The sequence below is a fragment of the Fukomys damarensis genome, unplaced genomic scaffold (genome assembly GCF_012274545.1).
Source record: "Fukomys damarensis isolate Sample0158 unplaced genomic scaffold, DMR_v1.0_HiC HiC_scaffold_29, whole genome shotgun sequence".
NCBI lineage: Eukaryota > Metazoa > Chordata > Mammalia > Rodentia > Bathyergidae > Fukomys > Fukomys damarensis.
Window position 1 is genome coordinate 25,320,206 of NW_022900941.1, and position 20,929 is coordinate 25,341,134.

Below are 20,929 nucleotides of genomic sequence, written 5' to 3' on the forward strand. Positions count from 1 at the left end.
AAAAAAAAAAAAAAAAAAGACAGATGAGCAAGTAAATTGACCTCTGACTCCAAATGGGTGCAACTGCTTTCATTATAGCTTTTTGGCTTTTAAAGAATTGACACGTTTTACCTTTCAGGACAGATTTAGGTTTCCAGAGAAACTGAACACAAAGTACAGTGTCTCCGTATACTCTCAGAGGGTTGGTTCTCCCTTAGCACGGGCACACACAGTGTTCCCTCTCACCACCAGTCGGCATCAGTGTGGTATGTGTGTTATTACTGAAGAACTGATATCAATGTATTATTGACTGAAGTCTATAGCTGACATCAAGGTTCAGTCTTTGCACTGTACGCACTCTAGGGGTTTTTAACAAATACAAAATGGCAGGATAGCATCACGTGGAGCACAGAGTAGTTTCTCCACCCTAAAAGTCCCTGTGCTGTACCGATTTGTCCCTCCCACCCTGAAATCCCTGGCAATCACTTAACTTTTACTGTCTCCATAGCTTTACTGTTTCCAGAATGTTAAGTAGTTGGAATTGTTAGGCTATTCCGTTTTCTTTATATCCATTTAAGATTCCTCCAAGACTTCTCCTGGTTTGACAACTTACTTGTTTTTGTCTCTCCATGCTATTCTATTGTATGCTTACATTGCAGGATTACATGTTTGAGTACCCATTCAGGTATTGGCGGGCTTCCATGATCTTTTTAAAAGTTAAAAACGTTTTTTGACTTAAATTTTAAATATATAGGTAGTTTAACAACACATTTCTCGGGTAGGAAAACATGTTTTCTTTTCACCTTGAGACTTCCTTGGTGGACTATGTTTGAATTTCTGCAACATGATATTAAACTATTATCTGTCCTTAGACTTGAGTAGAGTCAGATCCCATTTACTTCATCTTCTTGCCTCTGTGTTTGGTGACATGAGAAAAATCAATTTTAAAAATACACAATCAAATAATGAGAATTGTGAAATTAAGCAGAATGTAGTTATTATCAAGCATCTGTTGGAGGTAATGTCTTTTCCTTTCTTCTGCAACCACAACACTGAATTCTCTTCACAATGAATCAGAATAAAGTTCTAAATTTGAAATTATTCCTTTTTCTCTCTTCTTTGGTTACAGTGTTAATTAGGTCCAAAAAAGCAACTCTATGACCTTTTCAAAAGTGACATCTAAGCTGTTGTGATTCTCTATGTGGAAACAAATGTTACCTGGCACACCTGTGTCTTTCTTTTTAACACCAAATAACACCAATAACTGAATTACTTGACTAGAAAAAAAGGCTGCCCTGCCATTTGAAGGGAATTTGCAATGAAAACCATTTATGTGATCCCATGATTATGTATACACACTGGTTTTAAGGCAGTACACATGAGGCTTTGCCAAGAAAATTCTAAAGTTCAAGCAGAAAAAATAATCACAATATCTTTCAGTCATTTGCTACTTGTATTTGTTTCCTTAAAATGTGCAGCTAAATGCTCTCTCCACACAGATATTGCTTGGTAGGTGGGGTATATCTTATTACTGGGTCATTTTCCAGTACATTTGGTGTAGTTAAGGTAAAGTGTATTAACTTTCTCTCAAAACAAAGATGAAAACAGAGTTGTAGCAGCTATGAAAGCTTCAGCCATTGTCAGGAAGTTAAGAACTGACAGGAGGTCCAAATAATCAACTCTGCCTGGTGTACACACTGTAGTTTTCCCCTGGGATATCTGGTCTAATCCGACAATGTATCTGACTGGCATGAATGTAGAACTACTTGTAATAAAGATTTTATTTCAAGCTTGGATGATTTCCCCAAAAACATCTTGTCACTAAGGCAAAGAGTATCATAGAATATCTAATTTTTTTTCCCTACAAGTCAGCTTTTGGGGGGGAAAATACACATTTCAACTCAAGTACTCAACTCAGGTCAATTCACTGTAAAAATCACATTTTAACATATCTAGGCTGATTAAAGATTTGCTGTGTTAAAGAAATCAAGGAGCTGTCAAGAGAGCTTATACCAAAGTCTGGAAATGTGAAGAATAAGTAACACGTTTGCTCAGCTATAGTTTGCATCTTCCCTGCAGTAGCCTCCAATCCAAGAGCAGGAAGGACAGATGATTCTACTAGCTAACACTCGGCTTCTGGAATATTTGTCTTTTTGTAAGTAAGTAACATTTAAAGGTCACGTCTTCCAATAAGTACGAAATTGTTTCCGGGCTATAAGAGAAATAATGAATGGCCTGGTCATGATCACACTAAAACGATCTTCATTCCTCTATTTATTTTTCTCTGTCTTTATTCTATTCTCTTCCTTCATGATGCCACATTAAGTCAGCATGTTCAAGACAGGGTAACAGTAGGTAATAGTGCATTGCTCTATTTTGAATTAACTTAAACCTTTCATTTGGTGCTTGCTTACATTACTTCAGCCTTGGTGTCACACTGTTTAATTTATGCTTGGGTCATGTCATCTTAAGAAATAGCTTATGTTACCTACACAGTTTCACCCTTTACTTACTAAAAGAACACAAATCATATGACTTAGCTGTAATGGGATAGGAGTCATTATTTTAACATTTAATAATCATAGTACATTATAATTATATGATTTTTCTAAATTCAAAATCCTTTTCATCTCTTATATTTTATGAGTAACGTAATATTATAATAAGAAGTATGGGCACAAATGAAAGTTCAGCATGTTCATGGTAGATAAAACTCTATGAAAAGTTCAAGAGTTGTATCCCTGTTTTTTGACTTAGTTAGCTGTGTGACATTTGTACAGATCATTTAACCAAGAAGTTCCCATTCCTGCTGCATGCCAGGTTCATTTGTGAGGCATTTTTGAAACTCAGAGATCTGGACCTCACCCTTGATTACCAAATCAGAACCATTTTCCTTTTTAAAAAACTATAGCTAGAATGGAAAACCAGTTTTGATTCCTTGTTAATAAAGTGACAATTGACAGAGGCAAATGTAATCATATGTAATAAAAGTTAAACAGTTCTTTAATGTGCAAAGTTTTCACAAGCTTTTTCAAATCTAACCTTCATAAAATTCATTAAGTCATTTGTGCTATTAACTTTACTTACTAAAAGAGGAATCTGATGCTCACAGAACTGATAAAATTTCTATCACCACACAGTTAGTATGCATAGAATGAGAGTTTCATATTCTGAGAGTCCAGACGGCAGCTTTTCCTTAAAGGGGTGGTTCTCTTTTTCCAGACACAACAGAATCACAAGCAGAGCTTTTACAGTATACCCAGGCCTCACTGCAGGCCAACTGTGACAGGATCCCAGACTTTGATATTCTTTTGAACATTCCGCAGATGATATTTACGTACAGGGTAGATTGAGAATGACCAGAACAAGTTTGGGATATATAAAGTACCATACAGATATAAATGATTTTATGTCAGTTTTGCTGGGGGAAAAAAGATGAATCCAAAGTAGAAGAGCATGATTCATAAAATTTCAGGATGTCTCTTTCATAAACAAATTTTCTTTCTCTTGCAACTTCCCTGATTCCCTAGAGTTTGTGCTACTGTCAAAGGCTGGTGTTACCATTGCATTTGTTCTCTAATAACACCAAGGAAGAGAGGTGGCATTTGATGGGGAAGAAAGAGAAGTCAAGCAATGATGTGGGCTCAACAAAATCTGGCCAACCCTGAGGAGCTCTGGAGCATCTGGGCCCACCTGTGCTAACTCCAGATCTTAAATGCTTTGGCCTTTATACATTCACTGCATTGGCCATGGGTGTCTGTGAGCATCTCTCGGGGTGAACTCTAAACCTGTCTGCTGCCAGCTAAATCTCCCTGCTGACTGAATACCTGGCAACTGTCTCTCCTGGATCTGGACAGCACATATCGCACCCACCATAGTCTACCCTCCAGGCCATGGGAATGCATTCTTTGTACAAGTTTGGGAAGCAGCTCTCCTAGGATTCCAGGCCTCTTCTGAGGAAAACAGACTTTAGAAATATAAACTACAAGCCCAGCAACTGAAGATAGCTCTGTGCTCAGCTCACTGTCTGTTCCTCCACTATCCATTCTAGGTTCCTTCCCTCACCCCCAGCTATGGCCTTTGCTGGTCATAGTGACTGGCTGATCAGATGTAGCGACTTAAAATCTCATGTGTGAGAGATCCAAGCTTCTGTTTACCACGCTGTCTCAGAAAAGGATTTCTGCCCTGTCCACGGACCATCACAACTCAGTAACAGAGACCTTGAAGGCCCATATAGATCATCTGGGTGCCACACATATTATCCTGTCTCCCCCATTTGATCAGGTTAATTACAGCTGCTTTGATAATGACTCTTGGCCTTGACTACTATCCTTAGCTCCAAGAAGCCCAAGTGCCCAGGAAGCAGAAGTAGCTAATAATACTAATAATTAGGTGTATCATTCTAATACAGTGATACAAACAGAATAAAATCCTTATTAGCTGTCTACTTTGTTCCTGACAATGCCATGTTCTGATAACCATCTTCATACCTCTGAGTCAGGTCCCTTTGGCTGCTCCTTAACACTGTGCTGCTTGTTATTAAAATTGCATCTACCTCTCTGCCACCTGGCCTCTATTATTGCACTGCCTTATCACACCCTTTCCTGTTAATGAGCCTAGTTCTGTAATGGGCTCCTGTGGTCAATCCTCACAGAATGAAGGCTCCTGTCATCATAAGCAAGTTTGGTGGAGTACAAGCAGTGCTTAGCAAGAGCTTTTCAATCTCACTAACCTTGTAGTTTCTATCCAGAGTCCCCTACTGTTATTAGGTGCCTCATACACTACACTGGCTCTTTTCCTCCAGAGATACAATACCCCAACTTCGCAGTAGTAAGAGTTTAATAATCGGGCTGTCACCAGGTACAGGGATCTGTCACTACTCCATTTGCCCACCATTCCCGGACTTCTTCCCAGTGAGGTGGCAGATGACTGAGCTCCAAATCTCCATCTTATTGCTGACTGTTTGGACCACATCTAAACCCAACAGCCACAGTTTGAATTTTCCAGAAGACTCTAATGTAGAGTATGACACACAAGGTATTTACTGGCACTCATACCCGGAAGAAAGGAAGAGGTGTCAGCAGATCGAGTTCAGAGAAGAGTTGACCTGCCATATGAACCGCATAAAGTTCCATCCAGCCTCACAGGAAGCTCCAGAGTATATGAAGCCTTTAAGAGTTGTTGCATCCTGAGCAGAAATGGTCCAGCTTTTACACTGACAATGAGATTAGCCATTGTCTTTGAGCAACATGCCTTATTGCAACTGAGGCAAATCCTAGATAAGAAGATAAGTGGAGACCATCTGGCAAACCCTGCAAGTAGATAGGAAGTCTTTCCTTGAAAGGGAAATTTAGTGGCTCATCTTTGTATCCAAAGAAGTCACCATCACGACCAAACTAATCAATGTAGCAGTGGTCCCACAGCAGCCTGGAGCCTAGAAACATTTTCTGTGAAGTTCAATATGACGCTCAGTAGCAGTTCTATAGAAAATGAGTCATTTCATCCTGTTCATAAAACTCCTAACAACAGGAGGTCAGATATGTGTGCTGAACAGTGGAATCATGAGTTAGCCCCAGCAACTATATTTCCTGGAACATATACAAAAATGTTTGATTCCTTCCTCCACCATAGAACAGATGATAGACGTATATGTGTAAAAACAAAATAATTTTCTGTCTTTGAGCAAACCATTGTATATGTTTTTTAAAGGTTTGCATTTCTGCAAATATATCAAGCATTCTACCTAAAATAGAATGTGATGGTCAGATTGTAGATGGCCAAAAAGATGGTGTTATCTTTAAATTCAAGCCATTCATAGCACAAGCAAGATCAAAATTACACTCCATTCTAACCTTCTTTTGCCAGTTTTGTTCAGACTGGGTACATGTTAGAAACTTGTCAGATATCATATGGGAAGGAAAGACACCCCGCACAATTACCATTCCTTAACAAGCTCTCAAGAAATATTAGCTCTCTTCATTTCCACCTTCATGCTCTTGTTTTCTCAAAACTCGGGTGTGCAAGAATGTAATTATTGTGCCATAATTGAAACTAATTTGTATCTCAAGAACTCATTCTTCTAAATGACTTAAATTTAGTCAGTTCAGACTGTCTTCCAGATTTTCCTGGGTTTTTCTTTTTCTATTCTGGAAGGCTATGTACAGCCTAAGCATTTGGTGAGGTCCAGGGAGGGCATCCGATTACACAATATTTCAACAAATATTTGTTGAGCACTTAGTTCTATGAAACAAACACAAATCTTGGTCTAAGAATATAATACTGGGCAAAAACTGATCACGTCCTTGGGCTTAAGATGTTTACATTCTACTAGAGAAAGATAATGAGGCAGATTAGCAAGGTAGAAAGTATCTGGCTTTTGCCACCTCTGTAGACTGGTGCCCATGCCTTTTTGGTTGTTAATAATCATCTCCAATTTCTAGCACCAGGTTTGGCTGTCAGTCACTGTTAATGGGGTATGATGTTCTATAAAGCTGTCTTAGGCCACCTTTGCTTAGATATACATTCTGTGATTTCTATGTAATTATTCTTGATGTGCTGGACATGGAAAATCTACAATCTGGCTGTACCACCACATTTTTTTCCCAAAGAGAAGAATATTGGTATGTCTTATCTCAGAATGCTCAGACCATCTAAAAATCTAACCAACCCAGGAGAGCAAGGAAGACTCAGGACTGCCACATTGTAGGACATCATGTAATCTCAGTTCTCCATAATTCTCCCTTCTTCAGCCTAGAAATATCTTCACCTGGTCTGGCAGTAGAGAGGTCCATATCTACCCTCTAGTTAATGATTGGCCCATATGCTGGCCTCGGTTCTGAGTTCTTTGTGGCACTTAAGCTTTTGAAACTCAAAGGCACTATCCTTTGCAATTCAGTTACCCCAACTCACAATTTTATGGTGTAATGGCTGAAACTTGGGGAAAGTCTAGAGGTAGAGAAAAAAGGTAAGGCAAAAACTTCAGTTATTATAATAATATCACATCTCATCTCATCTCATCTCAAAGGGTACCCAAACTTTCCTAGAATATCCATTCCTTTGGCATTAATTTGAGAGCACAAACCACACTTCAACTGTTATTCAATCCACCATCCAATATAGGAATCTCAAATGTCCTGCCTGAATACTTCCCCAGATGGAGAATTCATGACTATTCTATACACATTTAATGACCTGATATTTCTAGGAAAACTCTATACCAAATATTAATAAAAGTAATGTGTAAAGGAAAGATTATGAGTGATTTTTTTCTTATTATAACTTGTCTGTATTTTCTAAATTTTCTCTAATAAATATGAACATGTGAGGCTGATTTCAAGCACCCTTTTCTATTTTTGCACACTAATTATTGGTACAAGATGAAATTAGTCTCTGGAATGATTCTAGTAACTGGACCACAAGAGGAAAGTTTGCTTTTCTTTCTATATCATGGTCATTCTCATTCAGTTACCATGGCTTTCCTAACTGTGCTGTTTTTCAAGCCAAACACCTTCACTGGCATGCTCTTCCTTTCAGGAGCACATCGCTGTGTGTACACACACACTGCAGTGCTTGAATGCTTTGCAGGCCCCCTCTTGAAAGTCAAATCAACCTAGAAAATATCTAAAACTTATTTTTCATCGAAAAAGTAAAATTAAGCATGGATAAAAGAATGATGATACCCAAACTACAACTGGTTTTCTTTCAGCTATTCTGATACCTTTTAAACAAGGAGACAACTTTCCAGAAAGCTGGGAAAGATGCCCTGAACGGTAGGGCAAGTGGCTCACTCTTCACTTATATGAAAGGAATTATAAAAGAAAGAATGAAGAATTCTGATTCCACATACGGACAGTATTCCTTTTCAAGTTCATCTGGCATCATAAGGCCAATGTTTAAGTTCTATATTTTCCACTCATTTCTTATGATTAGGTGCACTATTCCGCTTGGCTTAATTAATGCTGGCCCATGTATATCACTCAATATTCTGCATAAAATTTTACTAACGCATGCTAGTTTTTTAACTGTTTCATTAGGAGAATTTAGGTAGAGAATAAAAGCAGTCCTATAACTGTTTTTCTAAAATGCTCCCAACATGTGAAATATTTAATAGCCTTTCTCTTCTAAATGCAGAGCAGTGTCTTCCCAGGAAGTAGATACTATCAGTGTTTACAGATGTGTCAGCAAAGCTCGGGGACTTTCTCTTACAGTTGAGACTTCTCTAACAGTTAAGATTATCAAATCATTTTAAAGCTTGAAGAAAAATGCTTAAGGGAAACCATAGTTGAAATTCTTCATCATTTCACCAATAATTTGTTTCCATTCACAAGGAGAAACCAATACTTTCATTAATTTAAAAAACGTGTAAAACTGGAGCAAACAGTAAAACATGTTATTTTGGTTTCCTTCCATTTGAATACCTTCCTTATCTGTGTAGCTACATCCTTGGATGTAAATTGGAATGTTAAAATATCAACATACATCACCAGGGCTTCTTGCTGACTCTGATACACTTCTTTTCCAGCCTCACCATTGGGAAGCCCCTTTGATTTCAAATTCAAAATTCTTGGATCTTCACTGCTCACAAAAAAAAAAAGTCCATATCCTGAAGTAATAAACATCTGAATTCAGGCTCTACCACTTACTTCCTATGTGGCTTTGATCAAATTGTTGAATCTTTCTTTAGCTTATTTTGTTCATCTGAAAAAAAAGTTGAACTGAAAACTTTCTTTCACTCATGAGAAAAGGAAAAAACTGGGAAGAAAAATATTCCTAATATATGATAAGGTTGTGGTTATTTAAACAATCAATTACTGGTTCAAAATGCACACCAGAATCTGTAGCAGAGCAAGATACACCAAGTGCATGTGTGGCCAGGAGTGCAGCAAACTTCATGAAAAAGGCAGCACTACAAATCAGTGGAAGTGGGTGTTGTTGCTTTGTTTTGTTTTTTTCTTTTCAACAAATGCTGTTATTTGGAAAAAAGATGTTTTGGTTTGTTTGTTTTTTAGTACTTAGGACTGAACCCAGGTCCTTGCACTGAGCTATTTTGAACTATATCCTTAGCCTTTTTATATTTTTTTGTTTTGAGACAGGTTCTCAATAAGTACTCCAAGCTGGCCTCAAACATGCAATCCTCCTGCCTCAGCCACCCAGAATGCTGGGATTACAGGTGTGCACAACTAATCAGAAAATATAAATTTATATTTACATAATTTCTAAACTAAAATATATTTAAAATAAATGAGGAAGTATATTGAAAAAATAAAAGCATTTTGTTTTTGTTTTCTGGTTTGGTTTTGTTTTGTTTTTTGGTACCAGGGATCAAACCCTGGCCCTTGCACTTGCAAGGCAGGCAGCAGAACCAGTGAGCTAAATCCCTGGCCCTAAAAAAAGAAAAGTATTTTAAATGAATGAAAAGATGACTTTGATATTTATCTTATTTCTTAAAATTGATGAATTTTATAAAGCAATGGTGAAATTCAAAAAAAAATGCCAAAAAATACTACCTAAAATTTTTAAATAAATAAAATTAAGAAACAAAAGAATTGAAAGAATAAAATAAAAATAGTACAATAAAAATCAGTTTACTCTTCTCGATACAAAAAATTCTCAGCTATTCATATATACAAGGATATTCATCACAGCACTGGGTGCAATAGAAAGGAATTAGAAATAACCTGAAAGCCCACCAATAGGGAAATGATTTTTAAAACCAAAGTATTTCCATATAATGAAACATAACAACTTTTTTTAAAAAGAATAAGATATTTTTGTATGTACTGACTTGGAAAGATGCCCATGATATGTAGTTAAGGAGGAATAAAAGCAAATTAGAGCACATTATGTATTTATTATTCATTATTTTAAATGTATTTATAGTAGAAAAATACATATATACAAACAGATATATTATTTATGCGTAATATATGTGCATATAAATCATTAAATAGGCAAGTAAAAAACTATCCAGAAAAGAATACTCATCTGTTAATTATAGGTAGGAAGGAGTTTCACAAGCAAAAGGAAGGTTTTACTTTTTATTAGTATATTTTTAAAGACGGGGGCCAGGGATTTAGCTCAGTGGTTCCACTGCCTGCCTCTCAAGCCTAAGGTTCCGAGTTCGATCCCGGTACAAAAAAAAGAAAAAAAAAAAAAAGCGGGGAGGGAGAAAGGGGAAGGAAGGGAGGGAGGAGGGAGGAAGAAAGACAATGAGCTAATTGTGTCATGTGAAGTAAATACAATGTATTACACAAGCAAAAATGAAATTACCCAGTTTCAGTGGGAAAGAGGGGAGGGGGTATTTGCATAAGAAAAAATACACATGGCTGCTTCCTTGATTTTGATAACTTCTTACCCATTTCCTAAATGCAGAATCCTCACTTCACATACTGAAAGACCCTTTTCATCTCTGGTGTCTTGAAAGAATAATAGCAAATGATAATGATGCTAACAGTCCGCTGCCTTGTCACCGTGTTGTCTCCGCCCGCAGCCTTACAGTGCCTGAAACCGGTGAGGGCGGAGTTTGTCAAGTTTCTCCTTTGACTTGCTGACTCAGAAATCTGGGAAGGGAGCCCAGCAATCTGTGTTTTGTAAGCCTTCCCAATTACCCTCGGGAAAGGTAAAGTTAGAACAGTATCAGTCTACTCTTTCACCCTACGGCAGGGTTTCTCTTCAGGAGCACGACTGTCACGTAGATCAGACTGTTCCTTGCCCCAAGGCTGTCCTAAGTGCTGTAAAATCTTACCGCGCCCTTTGCCTCTACCCACAGACGCCAGCAGCATTTCCGCCTCACCAAGTCCTGTCCATCAAAAATTGCCCCAGACATTACATTGCCAAATGCCTCCCCTTGGGAAGAGAAAGAAGGTGGCTAAAACTGCTCCTGGTTGGAATGGGAACCATTCCCTGAGAAAATAGGCCAAACTTTGGAGAAAAAGCACAGAGAAAGTTTTGTTTTTCTTGCTTATTTTCTGTCTTTCTTGCTCACTTGCTTACTTTTACAGATCTTTTTTCTACTAAGCAAACATAGGATCCAACCCAGTATGTCCTAAATAAGGTAAAAATTAAGTAATATATTACATATATAAGACATGAGAATTGCTCGTTAAAAGTAAAAAAAGATGGATACAGAATTACATAAAAAGTATTTTCCCAGATGTGTAGGTAGATAAATTATGAGAACATTTACATCATCTGAATACTAGTATAGTGGTGTCATTCTCTCTCTCAGAGCCCAGGAATAGATTCCCATCACCCTTAGAATTAAATCCCAAATCCTACCAAGGCCCCCTGTTCCCCCAAAGTCCTTCCTGCCTGCCTGTCTTCCCTTCCTCCCTGGTCTGCAGCCACACGGTATTCTTCGCTGTTCCTAGACCTCAAGCAGGACCTCACCACGGAGGCACTGTCTCCTTCCCCTTTGTGCCTCTGAGCAGAACGCCTCTTCAATCTCCCTCTCTCCCTTCGCTCCACCACTCTCTGCTCCCTAGGATCCCCGGGGACTATTCGGAAGTGAAAGCAGCCAGGCCCTGCCTAGGCTAAGCAAGCAAAAAATCTCTTAGGATGGATTCCAGGCCATTGGATTTTTGTAAAGCATCCTACAGTCCGTAGAAGAACAACTACTTCTCTTCTTAAAGCACTTCAGTGCTTGAAATCACATTATATATTGATTAATGTGTTGTTCATTGTCTGTTTCCCCCATGAGATGACTGTCCTTCCTCAGTATGCACAGAGGATTCCTCCCAGGATGCCTTAAAGATACCAAACTCCACGGATTTCCCAGTCCCTCATATAAAACAGGGTAGTATTTACATAAAACATATGCATAGCCTTTAAACATCTTCACAGTACTTACAACAGCTAATACAATATCCTATGTAAATGATTATTATATTGTTTAGAAAAATGACTAGGGAAGAATCTGTGTGTATTTGGAACAGATGCAATTTTTTAAAACAATCTTTCAGTGTGCAGTTGTTTGGATCCACAGAACCACAATCCATGGCTATGGAAAACTGACCATATGAGGGTCATTGGATCAGGGAGTCTGTCTGTTTTACTCGTTTTAACTGTCCCAACATTCCGAATAGTGTTCAACACATGGTAGGTGACCCATAGATATTTCTGAATGAATGAAGGGCTACATTGATTGAGTCACCAGTGGTTTTTGTAAACTATACTCTCCTAAACATTTAAAATTTTTTCTTACTGGATGTATTACTTTATAATCAGAAAAAAATTACAGTTGACTTTTGAATCTACTTTTTAAAACTATACTATATCTGAAGAACAGTGATTGAAATGTATGAAGCATTCAACAAATAGTATTCTTGGTATTCAGAATGCCAGGGGTTGATATCTCATCTTATTTGTCATGGTTGATACATTATAGAATACATAGTCTAACCAGAAGTATTAATTGAAGCCTATGTGCTATTCTTTATTTTAATTTTCAGACTTTATATCTTATTGGATTGTCTGAATATTGTTTTAAAGGTACTTTAGGATATTTCTGTAATGTCCAATCAATAAAAATACAAAACAAAAAGGTCCGGGAATTTAACTCAGTGGTTCTGTTCTGCATCCTTCCGTTCAAGAGCAAGGACCCAAGTTCGATCCCCAGTACCAAAAAAATAAAAAAACCAAGTGAACAATGGAAAGTGTTTCAGTCTTCTGCATTGAAATTAGTACAGAGTGATTCAATAAGTGACAAAAATTAGGCCATGTTAGCTATCAATATCCAATTGCCATATAAGGCTGCTTTTCTATAATGTGCTTTGAGATATTTATATATGCACAACTCTAAAGATTATTTTTAAAGGAAAATATCAGCATATAGCAATAATTCCCATTTAGGATGATAGTTTTCAGCTTATTTTAGAAAATAATGATATAATATCTATACATAAAATTGAAGACTACAATTAGTTTAAAAATTGATTCATAGATTGACATATAAAAGTGGCTGAATCATCTGTAAGTGATCACACTGAAATACTCTGATGTCAAATGCAAAAATATTTTGTGAATGCTGTCCTCCTTTTCCGATATTTGAACATTTTTCAAATAACTTTAAAGGAGAAAGAATTTCTGCTAATTCCTTAATTTTATAAAAAGACCAGTACAGATAGCAATGTAGTTTGTGCAAATTAAGAGTAGGCAAACATATGGTTAGCATGGATCCCCCTAAAAAAAAAGTTACACCATATAGGAAACATAAGCCAAACATATTGAAAATTTATTCTATTTTTAACAGCCTCTCTTCTGTTAAGTGGTCAAAGTCACAATTAACATTTCATATGCAGTAGCTGAGCTATATTTTGCAAGCCAGGTGTGACCTGATGGCAGGAATACATTTACCACCATGATTCAAGCGAAGCCATCCTAAACTTATGTGTGTTAGAAAATCACAGCATCCCACAGACTGACAGAGAGAGGAACATTTGTAATATACCTTCATAACTTGAGAATTGTCCTGCAGGAAATTATATTGCTTTCAGTGTTCTTTCCCAGTCACTATGGTACCAGCAAAGCACAAACTTAAAAGGAAGTTTGCATCCACATATCTGTTAAATGGACTACTATTAAATGCTTTGGTCTTCTTAATTCAGCATTAACTTTTAGAGAGCAAAGCTCTCTTTCAGTTTGAGTCATTCGGCTGTGATTTTATGCAACTAAGAGATTTCTTTGAGTTAGCAATTTGGCTCCCTTTTGGAAAAATTTATCCAGCATAAGGCTTTTTGGAGTTTTTTTTCAGGAGATGGGGGCAGGGCTAGGGTCCAACATCTGTAGCATTGGATTATAAATTGTTTCTAAAATAATCTTAAATTGATGGATCATTGCTCCTGCCATTTGGGTCTCACAAAAAGTAGCTCTGGCATTTCCTCTTCTTTTTCATGCTATAAACTGTATATCACTTTTCAGCTCTTGCCAGAAAAATAAATTCTTACCCATTTCAAGATTCTATCAGCGTGAATTGTGCTTAGTAGTATAAGTACTTTTACAGTGAATATATATCAAATGCTATTTTATAAACAAATTTATAAAATCATAATTATGCATTTTTGTCAGGCTCTGTTAAACTAAACAGTGCTGATAAATAGCATTTCCCAAAAATAGTTGAAGCATGGGGTCATTTGCCTATTAGTGAAGAATGTATAGGCACTACATTTTGAGTTTTTTTATTGTTGCTTAGACTCAGGTATTTTTACTATAAGAATTTCTTGGGATTAAATTAATGGTAAATAAACACACATCAAGAATTCCCAAATACTCATACAAGATCTAAATATTTTTTGCATCTTTTTACCCTTTCAGTTCACGTAAAATCATCTCTCAACCTTGCATTTCCCTTTCTCAGTTAGATGTGTTCCTTTGCATTTTCCTGTTTGTGTTGTCATAAAAAGAATTTCTATCTTTTCCTTGCAGGAAACAGGTTCGCTGTAGTTTAAAAACTATAGCACTGCCATGGAACGGCCATGGAATTAAAGACTAATAAAATCTAAGCCCAACAAAGGAGTTGAACTGGCCAAAAGTGACAACAGCTGGCCTCTTTGCGAGTTAGCTGCTGTAGGATTATGAAGCCAGGACAGCGTGGCAGGGTAAAATCTGCAGTGATTTTGGACTTTCATACAGTTGACCCTCAGATAAAGCACCCTAAATTTTCCAATAGACACTCCTCAAAATCACTTTAAAAAAAAAAGAATCTACATATGGTATTCAAGAAAGGTAAGAAAGGCACATATATTGGTCAGCTTTCCCACTGCTGGGACAAAATACCCAACACCAACAAATTAAAAGAGGAAAGGTTTAATTTCACTCGTGGTTTCAGAGTATTCATTCCATGGTTAACTGGCTCCAAGGCAGAAATGTCATGACAAAAGAGCATAGCACAGCAAAGCTGCTCACTTAGATGGCTCCCTAGAAGCAGAGCACAAGTGAAAAGAGCAGGAGAGAGACACGCACTCCAAAGGCACACTCCCACCTCCCCCAACCCCCACCCCCTGGGCTCCGCCTCCTAATAGCACATTAGTAGTGCCGCACTCCCAAGACTTGATCACCTCTCCAGGAGTCGCTTAATCCAGTCAGGTCAACAATTAAGATCAGTTGGTGAGAAGGGTAGGGGAAGGGGAATAAGGGAAAGGGAAAAAAATAAGAAAATGTAAAAATGGAATTAAAGTCTTTGTAGGTGGGGAGGGGAAGAGGGGGTGAAGGGAGGGTGGGGACAAGGTTAAAAAATGAGAACCAAGACCTGTCATGTAAAGGTACAAGATCCCAGCAGTGAATGTAACTGTACTGTCTACCTAGAATGTACCAATAAACTCAATAAAAATAGCCAAGTAAGATCAGTTGGCACAACACAAATCAAACAAAGAAGAACAGCGATATTTTCTGTGGGAGTTTGTGGTTTTGTGCAATTGTTAGTTTCCCAGAAGAAAAACTGGCCTATAATTTTCTTCAAAACTTTTACCTAGAAATGCCATTTTCATAAAGCATATATATCAAAGAAATAGCATTTCAGAACTCTCATCAATGAAAGCTGTCCTGATGGTATTGCCAAACCTATGGTAAAAGCACATGGTTTCTGAACGAGATCCTCCCGCCAACAATACAACTCAACTGCAGGTTAAGCTACTGAAATGCAACGTACTGCTGCCTGCTTCAACTTGGCTTGGGGTTTGGGCTTTGGTTTGGTCTGGTTTGGCTTTAGGTGTGTTGTGTGTGTGTCTGTGTCTGGGTGTGTCTGTGTGATGTTGGGGGATTGAACGTAGGGCTGTCACGCTGAACTATATCCCCCAACTTTTTTTTTTCTTTTTTTGAGGCAATGTCTTATTAAGTAACTCTCTTCATTGCCCATGCTGTGCTTGAACTTGCAGTCCTCCTGCCTCAGTTTATTATTTGGGAGCATTTACCTTCCTGTATACTAGATTGAGTAAAAACTGTGACAAAAATGCATTGCCTGTGTGTGTATGTGTGTGTGTGTGTGTATATATATATTTTTTATAATGGTAGATAAGCAAGATAGAACATATTTTATATAATATATATCCACATTTTCTTAACTACATCTATTTTTTCTAAATGTTATTGCAAGTAATTTGATTTTTATGACAAGAGAAAAATTCCAAGCTCCTATGAAAGTTCAACCTGCAATAATGTAAATACAACAACACAAGGCTATGTATTATTTCTTAAATTTTCCATAAAGTAAGATTATTTCAAAACACACATACAATAGAATTTTAATAAAGTCAACTAAGTCAGACACATAAGTTTATATATCATATGGTTTCTCTTAAATGAGAAACCCAAAACATAAATACGGAGCAAACTAAAAGATAATAGAAAGTAGAGAAATCCTTTACAAATGGGGTGGGGAGCAAGAGATGGAGGAAGGGGAAAGAGAAGAGAGGGAAATGAGATGCAAAAAAGAAATAATAATTGTAAGAAAGAAATGGAAATACAGCTTTTGCAAATGGGAAGAGGACCAAGAAATGGAAAGAGCAGAGAGGGATGGGAGGGGTAGGCGATGAAAACAGACTAAGATGTGTTATGTGTGTGGTTCAACTGTCCACAAGCAATGTAATCAGTATGCACTGCAAGCATATTCTAATATTTAAAAAATTTAAAAACAAATGGAAATTTTCCAGAGAAATGGACAAAAGGATATAGGTTTGGGGTACAATGAATATTCCCTATTTATACATGCATAAAGACATAATGGACCCTTATCCACAGGAAATAGGAAACATGCATTGGCAGAAATCTACTACATGAACCCTTCTCCGTGAACCATTAAGATAAAAAACTCTCTTCAGAAGGGAGCTCAGATATGCAGCTCTAGCGTCCTACATTCACTTCTATTTAAGCTTAGTCTTGGTTCTATCCTCTGGATTTGGTGTCGCTGAGCAGAAAAAAATATATTAAGAACTCTTGGGAAATGAAAAAAAAAAAAATCTCTAGCCCCATTTCAGCCTTCTTGCTCTCCTCCTCCTTGATGTGCCTTTCCAGAACCCCCGCAGCGCTAAGCACCTCTCCCTTCATCGGAGTCCCTCCACTGCTCTGGACTCTTTTACCTTTCACCCCGTAATTTTCTGACCGCCACAATGCCTTCTCTGGCGATCGGTTCTTAGACCAGCTTCGCTATCCAGCCTTACCTTTGGGGATACGGTTCTCCGCTATCTCACACATCTCATTGTCTCTGACACCACGTCCAATTGTAGCTATAATGAAATAAGTAAGCGTATCTTCCATCTTCGATCGGTCTTTACATTATCCCTTCTCCTCTTTCAGAATTACCCTGGACTCCAAATCCCAACGATGTACTTACTGCCCATTAACCCAGATTCCCTGTAGAGACCATTTGCCATCAGATTTTCAGTGGTAGTTTTGCATGTTCCATTCTCCTTTCTCCATAGCCCATTGCCTGTGAACCCTGTGATCTGCCAGGTAAATCTTCTCAATTTAGACTTTTGCTACCGTGGCTGAAGTTGTTAAAGCATACAAGGTATTCAATTCATTATTTGTGCCATCTTTCTGCATATTTGCCTTTAACAGTTTGTTGTGGTGGAGTCACTGGCGTTGGTATCACGAAAAGCATCCAAACAATTGAAAACAAACGATAAACGTCTCTTTTTCTCTTCCAGTGAATCTTAGTGATGGCTTTTGAAATATATTTGTTTGGGATAGGCTAAAGAGAGATTTTGAACTAAGGTAAATTGACATGATAAACGGAAACAAAGATCCTTTCCATTTATCCTTAGGACATATAGGAGAATGCTAAAATCATTTTACAAGCTTTTGGTAAACGGACTAGCAAAGTAGCTTGGGTGATTTTTTTCTTTATATTTCAAAGGAAACTTTAAATTTAAAGTCTCTGATAACTTACAGATACTCTAAAAATATAAAAGTCTTTACCAGAATTGTAGCTCTGCCAACAGTGCTCACAGGTACAAATGCTTTTTACTTACAGCAGAAGAAAAAAGAAAATGCAAGGCAGAATATCGTGAATATTCAGTCCAAATTTTACCCATAATGAATCTGCTATAACTAGGCTGTCAGTCATAATTATACAGAGAGGATGAAACTCCAGATCCTCTTGGGATGGACTTTATAATCGTGGGAGTGTAGCATTGTGAAAGGACAGTGCAGTTATGGAGCCCCGGGGGTGGTGCCAGACTCCCACAACGGTGTGGGACCAGATGCCTGGGTCTGACAGTCAGCTCTGTGTGACTTGGACCACTTCACCGGTCTGTGTCTCAGTCTTCTCCTTTGTTAGGCTAAAAAGAAGCGGTTTTGGTATGAGACAATAAAATGGCTTAAAGTAAGAGTTGATTACTATTGCTGTTGGGTGAATACAAGTCAGCAATGCTACATACAATGAACTTGTGCTGTGGGCAAGTACAAGCCAGGGGACATATATCACTGACCTGGTCCTTTTCAACCTTTTCCAGAAGAGATTGTAGCCTTAGTCACAGAAGTGGTACTTCAAAGATTTAGTTTTCTGAAGAAGTGGAAATAAAGTGAATCTTCGTGCCTCACTGGGACTGAACTATGTAGATGCACATAGGCCAAACAACAAGGGGTCTCAAAGTCTTATCATCTCCATACTGGTCCAGACAAGTTTGGAGTCTAGAAATCCTGTCTTTTTCTAAAGTGTTTCTTCTCCTGCACTCTCCTTTCCCTTGGGTCCAGTTGCCTGCTAGAGTGCAGAGTACAGTATTTCTGAGCACCCTATCCTATATGCCACCCTTATTTCTTTAACATTACTAAAACCACATTTCTGAATTTTGATTAAGAACTAAGGTGAAATCATTTTACACCTCGATTGTTAGGTGGAGGCTTTATTGTCCTTCTAGGAGTCTTGCGTTAAACAGGTGAAGCATTACCCTTAACAAAACCACATCCTAGCATTTCACCAGTATTCATTTCGTTAGCTGTCCATACCATCCTCACACGAGCAAACATTTCCTTGATTCCAGTGAGACTCTTCCTGTGCAAATGCTACAGGATTCTGCATTTTCCTGAGGTGTGAGCTAAGTTGGCTGTCCAAATGAATGGAGAAACTTAAAATTTTGCCACATACCTACATGTCTAGGAACCTATCTCCTCTATAATACAGATCCCTGTTGGTATCTGCCAAGAATACTTTCTCCACACCACATCACTAAAGGCTTAATTTTCCTAGTTTTTCTGTCTATCTTCTTTTATTAGTTGCATATATATTGTGCAAATAATTGCATATAGATTCTTAAACAAATTTTTATGGATGTCTCACCCTTATCTTCTATTTGTTATGAGCATTTCAAAAGCAGGCTCTTCTGAATTCCAGCATAATTTTTGCTGTTTAGAATATTTATTAATTCATTTCACAAATATTTATTGAGCAGGTGTAATGAGGATTAAAAGTTTAGTACAGTGACGCATCCTTTCCTCAAGTCATCAGCTCTGCTCCCATATAGTAAAACAGAAAGGGCAGAAAATTAAATTAGTGCTGTATTGTTGTTTTTCAGAACTAGAAATCATTTTATAATTCCAAAGTAGCAATGGTTTTGTTTCAAATGACAATAAAATATCTCTCTGTCTTATTCTCCACAGGGTAGTGGCCAGAGCCTCCAAAAACCTCATGTCCACACAAAGTTTAGGGATTGTGTTTGGCCCTACCCTCCTGAGGGCTGAAAATGAAACAGGGAACATGGCCATACACATGGTGTACCAAAACCAGATAGCAGAGCTCATGCTAAGCAAGTACAGCGAGATCTTCTGCTCAGAGGAAGACTGACAGACAAGACAAGTGACTGAGTATGTTCACATCTGTCTTGATGCCTAATATTTTTACATTTCTGTAAACATATTTCTGAAATATTTTTTTCCTTTCAAGTGACAGATGCTTTATTCTGTGAAAACTTAATGATGGTTTTGTGTATAAGTTCCAAACATTTGAATAAAATAATTGACAATATTTGCCTATATGTGTTCAACATTAACCCCTTCAGCGCTGTTCTTCCCAGCGCTCATGGAAACATATTACGCACACCTCACGCTCTTAAGTGATATGTGGATTAAACTGTTGCGCTGATGCTGTTCCCAGGCATCCGATGTGTGGCTGTATATACATGGGTATGTGAGTGGGTATGCGTAACTGTGTGCACAAATGTGACTTCTTGCAATCCACTCTACCTAGGCACATCCCCAACCTCCCTCATGTCCACCAGTACAAGCAAAACAGCTGAGAAAGCAGAAGCTAATAATTTTTAATTAGATTAAGGGAGATCCAGTTGTCAAACAAAACAGAGATATTTTAACTTTGAAGAATATAACCCAGCTATTCTCAGTACTATATGGTAAATTTACAAATACAACATGGTAAGTGGCAGTTTTCCTGAAGAAAAATGACAAAGCATTTACTGCCTGATATGAACTCGTTGTTGTGTTTTGTTTTGTTTTGTAAATATTGTCTGTGGTCCCATAAACTTACTACCTGATAAATTAGAGGCAAATTAGTGCCCTGCAATTGTGATCTTTATTTTATACAGGAATTGCATAACTGCTCAATTCTTATGTTAACATCCATTTTGAATCTTCATCAAACTGTGTATCTTCCTTTCACTGGCTGTGTCATTTTATGTAGAATTTTTATTTTGCTTCTGAGGATGCTTTGTTGCTGAATTACATTAAATCTATCTAGAAAGAACTTTTTAAAAAAGGCTTCTTTTCATTTGCCCTAAGGATTACTTGACTAGACGTGGATTGCTTTATCCATTTGATGGTTAGTTTTAGTTGTCATGGATAAACAAAAGGGTAACTGTCTAGAATATATCAAACATTGTTTTATTTTGAAAAGTATGTCCTAGCTGAGCACATCTAATGCCAGGTTTTATGGAAATATTCTGCTAATAAAAATGTAGACTTATGCTTGACAGCTTTTTAATAAAATTCAAACGGAATAAATAAAACT

The 20,929-nt window shown here is 37.5% G+C and overlaps 1 protein-coding gene across 1 annotated transcript in view; it reads left to right on the forward strand.

Annotated features, from left to right (window-relative positions):
* Positions 1 to 20,474, forward strand: part of Arhgap15 (Rho GTPase activating protein 15) — a 594,167-nt gene extending 573,693 nt beyond the window's left edge. Inside the window, exon 14 of the mRNA XM_010620947.3 lies at positions 19,570 to 20,474. Coding sequence (XP_010619249.2) covers positions 19,570 to 19,753 — 184 coding nt within the window. The 3' untranslated portion in view covers positions 19,754 to 20,474. The remainder of the gene's footprint in view (positions 1 to 19,569) is intronic.
* Positions 20,475 to 20,929: the final 455 nt, after the last annotated feature.